The sequence below is a fragment of the Castor canadensis genome, chromosome 14 (assembly GCF_047511655.1).
Source record: "Castor canadensis chromosome 14, mCasCan1.hap1v2, whole genome shotgun sequence".
Classification (NCBI taxonomy): Eukaryota; Metazoa; Chordata; class Mammalia; order Rodentia; family Castoridae; genus Castor; species Castor canadensis.
The window spans coordinates 41,397,931-41,408,688 of NC_133399.1; the positions used below are offsets into that span (position 1 = coordinate 41,397,931).

General features: G+C 50.9%; 1 protein-coding gene across 1 annotated transcript; it reads left to right on the forward strand.

Moving 5' to 3' along the window:
• The first annotated feature begins 4,330 nt into the window (after window positions 1-4,330).
• On the forward strand, window positions 4,331-10,061 carry Clpp (caseinolytic mitochondrial matrix peptidase proteolytic subunit). Its single transcript, XM_020166504.2, has 6 exons — window positions 4,331-4,573; window positions 4,653-4,724; window positions 5,198-5,294; window positions 6,985-7,172; window positions 7,494-7,599; window positions 9,703-10,061. Exons 1-6 carry the CDS (start codon window positions 4,388-4,390, stop codon window positions 9,870-9,872), a joined length of 819 nt encoding a protein of 272 aa, XP_020022093.1. The 5' UTR covers window positions 4,331-4,387; the 3' UTR covers window positions 9,873-10,061.
• Window positions 10,062-10,758: the final 697 nt, after the last annotated feature.

Here is a 10,758-nt window from a genome sequence, read left to right on the forward strand (position 1 = left end):
AAGACATGGGCACTCTCATCCTGCCCCTCCCTCACCTGCCACATTCACTCCGTTCTTGAGTTAGATAGCACTACCTGTGAAACAAACCAACCCCAAAATGTTTAATGACTCAAACAGACTCAAACATGATGCAAGTTTGGTGCTGGGCACATCAAAAATCCAAAATGAGTTGAGTTTGAAGGCTCACACCAATAATGCCTGCTACTCAGGAGGTGGAGACAGGAGAATCACCATCCGAGGTCAGCTCCCGGAAAAAGTTCAAGACCTTACCTGAAAAACAACTTAAGCAAAAAGGGCTGGGGATGTGACTCAAGTCACATCCCCAGTCATTAGGTAGAGCCCCTACCTAACAAGTGCCAGGCCCTGAATTCAAACCATAGTACCACCAAAAGAATCCAAAATAAGTGTTGCTCATTTTGTGTGTGTGTGTGTGTGGTGCTGATGATGGAAGCCAGGGCCTCGTGTATGCCAGGCATGCTCTAAATCACATTCCCAGCCAAAATGCATGACCTAATAGGCAGGTGGCTATCTTCCCAGTCTCCTTCCACTGCTCCATCATCATTTGTTTGTTTTGTTTTTACTCCATCATTTTTATCAAGCCACTGCATTCAGCTGCAAGCATTGGTGAAGGAAGAAACAGAGTGGAGAAGTCACACTTACTTCTTGAGATCTTTAATGTGGGACTGTCTATATATCATTTCCTCTCAGTCCTTTGGTGAAAATTCATCATGTGACTCCCCCAGATGCAAGGGATTCTGGGAAATGTAGTTCCTGCATGGAAGGGTGTGGCCAGCTTGGAAAAATATAGCCATCAATGAAGATGGTCACCTATGATGCTTATCTTCCGATATTCATGGCCACACTGAATCACCATTCACCTATATGACCATTAGAATACCATGGAGGTGACAGTGTTTGACTTCCAAAGCTAGGTCATATAGGACATGTGGCTTCTACCTTGTTCTGTCTTGACTCACTTGCTGCAAGGGAAGCTGGGTGTCATATTTTGAGGACACTCAACTACTCAAGAGGTCCAAGGCAGGCTGGGCACTGGTGGTCTGTAATCCTAGCTGCTCAGGAGGCAGATCAGGAGAATTTTGATTCGAAGCCACTCCTGGGTAAATAGCTTGCAAAATCCTATCTGGAAAAAACCCATCACAAAAGAAAAGACGGTTGGAGTGGCTCAAGTGGTAGAGCATCTGCCTAGCAAGTGCAAGGCCCTTCATTCAAACCCATTGCCAAAAAAAAAAAAAAAAAAAAAAACTCCAAGTTGAGAGTGATGGTCTATTCTTGTAATCTCAGCTATTCAAGAGGCAGAGGCAGGAGGATCAAACTTTCAAGGTCAGCCTGTACAGTTAGTGAGACCCTTCCTCAAAAACAGACAAATGAAAGAGGTGACTCAAGTGGTAGGGCACTTGCTAAAATGTTTGAGTTACTGGGTTTCATCTCCAGTAACACAGAGAGACACACACATGCAGGCACACACAAACACAGAGGCCCCCTGACTTGCCACCTAACTTATCCACCCTCCATAGTCCTAGGAGTCAGTCATCTTGGAAGTGTGTCCTCCAGCAACAGTTAATGCCCCAGCTGGTGTTTGAACTCCATCCCATGAGAGACACCTAGTCAGAACACCTAGTCAAGCTGTTTCTGGATTCTTGTCCAAAGAAATGGGGTGAGATGATGTTTATCGCGGTTTTAAGCCACTACCTTTCCACGGTAATTTGTTACACAACAGGAGAGAACCAGTACAAGATGGAAGCATGACTTTAGAGAATGATTTATCCCGTGCCAACACCAAGCTCTAGCTATCCTACTCCTGCAAGCATTTCACAAATCCAACTCCTCTGCACCCCGGCTGTCACCTCATTCCTCTCCTGAATGGCCACACTTGCCTCATGGCTGGTCTACCCTTTGTCTTTGTTTTTGTTTTGTTTAGGGCTTTGTGTTTGGCTGTGTAGCGCCCAGTCACTCCTCTTGGAGGTAGGACCACATTCCCGGCAACACAGTGGTGCCTGTTGCCCAGAGGCAGCTGTGATCTCCTAGCCAAACAGTCCCCATTGTCTCTGGAACTTTCTAGAACTTCTGGACTGTCACTCATGCTGGGAGACCATCCAGGCCTGCAAGACTTTCATTTGGGCCAGTCTCATGCCTGTAATCCTAGCTACTCAGGAAGCAGAGATCAGGAGGATCGTGGTATAAAGCCAGCCCAGGCAAATAGTTCATGAGACCCTATCTCAAAAACACCCAACACAGAAAGGTGTTGGTGGAGTGGCTCAAGGTGTAGGACCTGAGTTCAAACCCCAGTACTGCAAAGAAAAAAAAGGAAGGAAGGAGAGGAAAGGCAGAAGGGAGGAAGGAAATAAAATAAGGAAGGAGGGAGAGAGGGAGGGAGGAGGGAAGGAAGGAAGGAAGAAGAAAGAAAGAACATGTTTTTTTTCCCTCCTGTGAGTCCACATAAAAAAGGTTGGTGACCAACCCACCCTCCCCCCCCACCCCAGTACACAGAGATGGATAAGCCTGCAGAACCTCTTGATCCCTAGAACTCATGTTCTAAAGCCCATAATAGAGAAAATGATTTAATTAACAGGATTGTTTTGGATCATGGTGATGTGTACATGACAAGCAAATGGAACATTCTAGAGTGCGCTTGGGGGTGTTAGTGAAGGTGATCAGGGAAGGAGAAGATCTGAGCTGAAATTTATGTGTTGGGAGGATCTAGACAAGGGCTGCATCTATTGGTAAAGTTGAGCCAACAGGGAAGGGAGCCATGACAGGTGATAGAGAAACCTGGTTCCATTTAGTTTTTGCAAGGAGGGCTCAGGCTGTTGAGTGCAAAGGCGGTGGTGACAAAGGCGAGGCTGGGAGCTCTGGAGAGGCCAGGATAATTACTGGTGATGAGGAGGTGAAAAGCAGGGGAGGTGTGCCAGGCGAGCTGATGAAACAGGAAGGCAGAAGAGGCTTGGGTGTTGGGAGGCACCTGGGGAGGGGCTGTGGGGGTGGTGGCAACTCATGGTGCAGTCCTGCTCCCCAGGGTGGGGAGGGATCCAGGGCCCTGGGGGAACCGGCCTGGCAGGGCCACCACCTGACTCACAGGAGAAACTGGGACAGCCCCTGCCCACTGAAGAGGAACAGAGACAAGGAGGGGAAATTCCTAGACTGCCAAGAGTCCAGATGCCAGCTGCACACAGCAAGGTCCTGTCTGCAAGTGGCTGTCTCCATCTGGGCCTTCTGTCCTGGGCGCCTTCCATGTTTCCTCCAAACTTCCAGTTCCACACTTTCTGTCCTGTCCCTGATTCCATACCTGGGGACAGGGCAGACTGTGAGTTCAAGCCCAGTCTGGGCTATACAGCAATTTCCAAGCCAGCCTGTGCTATTCATTGAGACTCTGTCTCAAATAAATTAATCAAAAAATGAAAGAAAGGGCTGGAGATGTAGCTTAGTGGTAGAGTGCTTGCCTGGCATGTACAAGGCCCTGAGTTCAACTCCCAGCACCACCAAAAAGAAAGAAAGTTTCTAAACCTTACCAAGATCTCCTATTCCATCCTTTTTGCATGTTTTCTTCCCTCTGCTAACAAACTCCTACTCATCCTTCAAAGCCCAGTACCTGCACTTCCTATGAAAGTTTTGCAGATCAAACTCCAGGCAGAGTCCACAATACCCTCCTCTGTGCTCCCACAGCCTAGGGTCCCTCCTACCAAACCACAGGTGACCAAAAGGGATGGGGAGGAAGGTCTCAGCAGGGGTCAGCCCCACCAAAGACAGCTGTTTAAGGCAAAGTTTCACACTGCATCCTCTCTGGGACCTCAGATCCAGGATAAACTGTGGGCAAATTTCTGGGTTTTATTTTCATTTTTGTCATAACTGGAGTATGAACTCAGGGCCTCACACTGGCGAGCCAGGTGCTCTACCACTTGAGCCACACCCCCCAGCCTCTTTTTCAGTTATTTTTCAGGGCCAAACTCAGATCACCATCCTTCCAACTTATGCTTCCCACATAGCTGGGATCACAGACAACCACCACCATGATTGAGATGGGGGTTTCACTAACTTTTTGCTGGACCTAGCCTTGAACCGTGATCCTCCCATTCTCAGCCCCCTGAGTAGCTGGGATTATAAGACATGAGCCACTCTACGTGCTTTGGCACTGATTTTAAAAGCAGGAATAAAGAGTAGGCAATTACAACGATTTTGTCGATAGAGTAGAACAAAAGCTCTTCAGGGGGCCAATTCCGCCTGACTCCTCCCCTTCAGGCCCAGCCCCTAGGCTCGCCCCGCCTTGTCCGGCTTCCCGGAAGTGAGCGGGCGGGTCTGTGCCTCGGGCACAAAGCACGCCGGGAGTCGTAGTTCCGCCGTCGGACGGAAGCCAAGCAGGTCGCGCGGAAGCATGTGGCCCATAGTGTTAGTGGGGGGGGCCCGGGTGGCTGCCGTCAAGTGCGGCGCGCTCGGGCCTCGCCTCGCCGCTCGTTTTCTTCCGCAGCGGACGCCCGGGAGCGGCTTGGCCCTATACCGAGGTCTGCACGCGTCGGCGGTCCGGGCTCTCCCGCTCATTCCCATCGTGGTGGAGCAGACGGTACGGTGGCCCGGCGGGGACATGGTCCGGGGCTGGGGACCGGTCCCTTTGACCGCTCATCACCATCCTTCTCCCCCAGGGTCGGGGCGAGCGAGCCTATGACATCTACTCGCGGCTGCTTCGGGAGCGCATCGTGTGCGTCATGGGTCCGGTGAGAGCCCCGCGCTGCCCTGACCTGTGCGACTCGATCCCTTGCCTTCGGACCGCTCCCCTTGGCCTCCCCTCTTCTCCCAGCCCCTCCCTCTGCACCCCTTCCTGTCCTCAGATCACTCAACCATCCAACCCCTTCTTCAACCCCCTGCGTCTCCACTTCCTGGACACCTAGCATCTCCCACCTCAGACCTCCGTTCCAGTGCTTGTCCCCAGCCATGCAGATCCCCTCTCTTCCTGTGCCCTGAGCCCCTGATAGTCCCCTTCCTATGTTCCAAACTCCCGGGGGCCAGGTACATCCCCATTCCTATCCCCTCCTGAGTCCTGAATTCTTCCTGGCTCTTCTTGTTTGGGTACTGAATACCACCCCCTCCCCGCGCCCCGTTCCTGGTGCCCTGATACAGAGCCAGCCCCGCCAACCCCTTCCCTTAAAATCTCTCCCGCCCCCCAACCTGGGGACACCCCAACCTGCAGATCGATGACGGCGTTGCCAGCCTGGTTATCGCACAGCTGCTGTTCCTACAGTCAGAGAGCAACAAGAAACCCATCCACATGTACATCAACAGTCCCGGTGAGCAGGGCCTGCCCTGGGTGCACAGCGCCCCTTGGGGGGTAGGACAATGGGCTCTGATCACCAGGGTGTCCTCCCTGTGGAGAAAAGGTGTGGTGCTTTCTTCAGAATCTACAAAGGACCTTGGCACTGCCAAAAGGTGCCTGTTGCTAGCTTGTTTTTTTTTGTTTGTTTGTTTTTTGGTGGACTGGGGTTTGAACTCAGGACCTCTGGCTTGCTCCATTTGAGCCACATCCCCGCTGCTCCCCCACCCCCCAGTCCTTTTTTGCTTTAGACAGTGTTTTGCGTTTTTTACCTAGGTAGGCTTGGACCACAATCTCCCTTCTTATGCCTCTTGAGTAGCTGGAGTGACAGGCATGTCCTATGCCAGGCTTGTTGGTTGAGATGAGGTCTCACCAGCTTTTTACCTGGGCTGGCCTTATCTCTGCCTCCTGAGTTGATGGAGTTATAGGCATGAGACACCTGGCTCAGCCTGTTGCTGGCTTCACCCCCCCCCCCCCCCCCCCCCCGGCAGTACTGGGGTGTGAACTCAGGGCCTCACACTTGATCCACTCTGCCAGCCCAATTTACTGTTTTTTTTTTTTTGGTGGCACTGGGGTTTAAAGTCAGGCCTCATGCTTGCAGGTATTCTAACTGTTTGAGCCACTCTGCCAGCCTGTTTCTGGCTTTTAAGTGAAGGATCAAAAACCTGTAGCTGAAGTTGGGGCCTCTTTGATCATACACATACAGTATTTTACCAGCTTGACTAGGCCACATCTTAGAATTGACCGATTTTGCTGGGTGTGATGGTAGTGCCTGTAATCCCAGCACTAGGGAGTCTAAGGCAGGAGGATCACGAGTTCAAGCCAGCCTCAGTGACAGAGTGAGACCCTGTCTCAAAAAAAAAAAAAAAAAACAGAAGCTGAGCTCTGATGGTTCATGCCTGTAATCCTATTTACTCAGGAAGGAGGCAGAGATCACAATGACTGTGGTTCGAAGCCAGCACAAGGAAATAGTTTTCAAGACTCTTATCTTGAAAATAACCAACACAAAAAAAGGGCTGGCAGAGTAGCTCAAGTGGTAAAGTGCCTGCTTAGCAAGTGTGAAGCCCTGAGTTCAAACTCCAGTACTGCCAAAAAATAAGTAAAACACAAAAAATTGCTTGGATTTTGCACCCTCTCAAAAAAAAAAGAAGTTAACTCATTTTAATTAAGTATATAATATGCCAGGCATTTTTCACAGAACTTTACACACCATGAACTCATTTCTAGCCTCACTGAAGCCTCCTGTGGTAGGTGCTATTCAGTTTCTCCACCTATGTGGAGAAACTGGCTCAGACTGGCGAGTGACTTGCCCAAAGCCACGCAGATGATAAACTTTCCAGCCAGGGTTCACACCTAATCACACTAGCAGCTGAGCGGTCCGCTTAGCCCTACTCTCTTCCACTTTCTAGTTTCTCTTGGAAATTTGGTAGATCTGGTCCCCTTGGCCCCTGTGCATCTGTAACCAGTCAGCTGACTGGAGCAAGGACTCTCCCTGTTACCCCTACCTAGCCTGTGATACTCATTTCTGTCACTCCTCCCTTGGGAGAGTGGTACTGTGACCCTTGCTTGAAGGCCTGCCTCTTAAAGCTCTCCCCTGTGCTGGGGGTGGGTTAGGGGAAGGGCAGTGTAGATCCTGACGTGGTCCCTCACCTGTACTTTGCCCACAGGTGGCGTGGTGACCGCGGGGCTAGCCATCTACGACACAATGCAGTACATCCTGAACCCCATCTGCACCTGGTGTGTGGGTCAGGCTGCCAGCATGGGCTCCCTGCTTCTGGCTGCCGGCAGCCCAGGCATGCGTCATTCGCTACCCAATTCCCGCATCATGATTCACCAGCCCTCAGGGGGTGCCCGCGTGAGTAGAGGCCTGGGAGCCACAGTGGGATTTGGGGGAAGTCCACTCAGGAGTGACTGGGCAGAAATCAGGTATGGGGGGTCATTGTTTTTAAATGTAGGTTTCACGGCTAGGGGTATAGCTCAGTGAGCACTTGCCTAGCATGTACAAAGCCCTGGGTTCAGCACCCCCCAAAAAAATTAGAAAAAAATATAGTGGTGAGGACAAAGCAGTAGTGGGGTGGGGGGACTCACCAAGGCCCAACAAGTTGGCCGCCTCTACTTCCCAGCAGGGGCTGTCTCTGACCCAACCATAACTTTTACCCCCCTGGGTCACCCTCAGGGTCAAGCCACAGACATTGCCATCCAGGCAGAGGAGATCATGAAACTCAAAAAGCAGCTGTACAACATCTATGCCAAGCACACGAAGCAGAGCCTGCAGGTGATCGGTAAGTGTCCTGCCTAGGTAGGTTCCACGCCCCGTTTAGCTCATGCAGCACACACACAGGTGTCAACCATTATCTGAAGGCGAGAATTCTCCAGCTGGACATTCAGGACCAGACTGTTCTCTGTAGTACCCTAGGCACTGCAGGACGTTGAACAGCACTCCCTAGCCTTGACCCACTCCATGCAGTTGTCATCTTCATTTGGGACAGCCAAACGTTTCTGAGGACCAAGGGTGTGGTCAAATAGTAGAGTACTTGCGTAGATGCGTGAAGCTCTAGGTTCACCTATAGCTCCCCAAAAAAAATCTCCAGTCAGTGCCCAGTGCCCCCTGACTTCCAGAATCACTTCCAGTTAAGCCCTTTAAAAGTATCAACTTCCAGCCAGCCACCTGTGCCTCATGCCTATAATCCTGGCTACTTGGATGACAGAGATCAGGAGGATCAGCAGCCCTGGCAAATAGTTTGCAAGACCCTACCTTAAAAAAAAAAACCCAACACCAAAAGAAAGGGCTGATGGAGTGGCTCAAGTGGTAGAGCGCCTGCCTGGCAGTGTGAGGCCCAGAGTTCAATTCCAGTACTGCAAAAAAAACCAAAAAAACACGATCATTGCCTTTATGTATGTTGCTACAGTGACATCATTATGGGGCCTGTGGAGGCGCTCAGTGTCACAGCTTGTCTAGCACGAACAAGGCCTGGGTTCCATTCCCTGCATTGTAAGACATATTTAAAGAAAAGAATTGAACCACAAGTATGGACTCCTGAGTTCAAACCCCAGTGCCACCTTAACACGGAAAGGCAAAACCACAGTAAGATACCACTTCAGTCTGCTAGGATGGCTGAGATATAAAATACAATACCAAGTGCTGATGAGAGCACGGAGCAACTGGAACGCTGATAGGAACAGGAGTGAAACTGGTCTGCCAACACTGGAAAGCTGTCTGGCAACTTTGGTTAAATCTAAACATGCAAAAGGATCCCATGTCTCTGCTCAGTGTGTAACCATGAGAATTGAGCACTTGTGTCCGTGAACAGTGTGTGATCCTGTCTGCATGAACCCCAGGGTGACCATCTACAGTCTAAGGGGCAAGCTAGCGGTGGTTCATTCACACTGTTCACAGTCACTTACCAGTGCAAACATGGCCCAGCACCATGGAAGAGCCTCACAGACACTGAGTGGACAGCATAAATGCTCTGATTCCCTTTATGTAAACCATAAAAGCAAGCCAGGTGTGATGCTGCACATCTATAATCCCAGCACTTGGGAGACCGAGGCAGGAGGATCACAAGTTCAAGATTAGCCTGGGCCACAGACTGAGACCCTGACTGGAAAAACTAAACAGGGCTGTGGGCCTGGCTCAAGTGTAGAGCACATGTCTAGCAAGCACAAGGCCTTGAGTTCAGAGCCCAGTGCCACCCACCAAAATAAATAAACCATAGTAACGAGCACAGCCTGTCTGTGCTGATCAGACTGATTGTCTTGGGGTGCGGGAGGAGGTGGCAAGGAGTAGTGATAAGAGCAGGGTTTGGGGCTCCTGGCAGTGATGTTGCTCTTGTTCTACATGCTGGTTGTGGAGGTGTGTTCAGTCTGAAGTTCACCACACTGCACGGGCTTAAAATTTTTACCCTTTCCTGAGTATGTATGTAGATATATACCTCAATGAAAAGTTAAAAAAAAAAAAAAGAAGAAGAAGAAGAGATAGGTGGCCTAGAGGAGAATGCCAGGGTCACACAGAATGGCAGAATGGGGACCTGCCTTGGTTAGCTGGGGCTGTGGTAATAAAATACCGTGGGCTGGCTGTGTGGCTTAGACTGAAGACTGGAAGCCCAAGGTCATGGGTCAGCATGGCCGGCTCCTGGGGAGGGAGGACTCTTCCTGGCTTGCAGACCACCCCCTTGTACTTTCCTCTATCCACAGTCTCTTCTGATAAGGGCACTAGTTCCATCCTGAGGGCCCCAAGTTCATGACTCATCTAACCTCATGACCTCCCCAGGCCCCACATCCAAATGCTATCCCACTGAAGAGGGGGCTTCAATACAAGAGTTTGTTTGGGGGGCCTCCACCTGGCCCCAGGCCTCTTGCTTTTAATCACGTGTTGCTTTCCACAGAGTCTGCCATGGAGAGAGACCGATACATGAGCCCCATGGAGGCCCAGGAGTTTGGCATCTTGGACAAGGTCCTGGTCCACCCTCCGCAGGATGGTGAGGACGAACCGGAGCTGGTGCAGAAGGAGCCTGTGCCAGCACCAGCAGACCCTCCCACCGGATCAAGCACCTGAGAGCCAGACCTCATCTCCAGGAACGTGGAGGGCCAGGGGCCTGCCACACCCAGAGGCTGTGGTCCGCTCACCTCTCACTGCTAAGCCCAGAAGGGCCCCTTGAACTTTGGACGTGGGGGTTGCCCCAAAGGGTGGGGCAGTCTGGCTGAGACACTGGTTTTAAATTAAATCTTTGTGGTCTTTGTTCTACTTCTTACTGCTCTGTGATATGTGGACATGTGTGCCCTGCTAGGTCCTTCTGTTTCCCTAACTCCAAGACAGACCGTCCCTCCCTGCAGCAAACTCCTGAACATACACTGAGACATACTGTGATGAAGACAAAAGAGCCATCTTCAGTGTGCTTACATCCTCCTGGTGGTAGGCAGTCAAAGAGTCAATGAGATACAAAGACGTGTGTGACACAGTTCTAAGTGAGGGGGTCAGAGGCCTTGCTGAGAAAATGAAGGCGTTGAGGGAGGGAGCCATGTTGGTATACTGGGAAAGAGCAATCCAGGTAGAGGGTACAGCCAGTGCAAAGGCCCTGTGGTAGGTCTGTGTGTGTTTGTGGGGGTGGGGAAGGGTGCTGAGGGAGAGTGGAAGAGATGAAATCAAGAAGTAAACACATTGGCTAGCCCTGGAATCCCAGCACTCTGGAGGGGGAAGTGAGAGGACCAGGACTTCGATACCAGACTGGGCTACATAGCGAGACCCTGTCTCAAAAAAAACAAGAAAAGAGAAAAGTGCCAATGAGGTAAGAGCACTAAGGAGAGAGGTGAGCCATAGAAGGTTTTGAGAAAAGATGAGAAAGGATGATTGCTTCAGAGGGGCAGTGCTGAGTGTAGCAAGAACAGAAACTTAGGAGGAGTGGCTCAAGCAGCGGAGCACCTACTTTGCAGTGCGAGAGCCC

Coding starts and splice junctions, on each gene's coding strand:
- Clpp (XM_020166504.2), top strand. CDS start 4,388: ATGTGGCCCATAGTGTTAGTGGGGGGGGCCCGGGTGGCTGCCGTCAAG. Junction 4,725..5,197: donor TCGTGTGCGTCATGGGTCCG/GTGAGAGCCCCG, acceptor CCCAACCTGCAG/ATCGATGACGGCGTTGCCAG. Junction 7,173..7,493: donor AGCCCTCAGGGGGTGCCCGC/GTGAGTAGAGGC, acceptor GGTCACCCTCAG/GGTCAAGCCACAGACATTGC.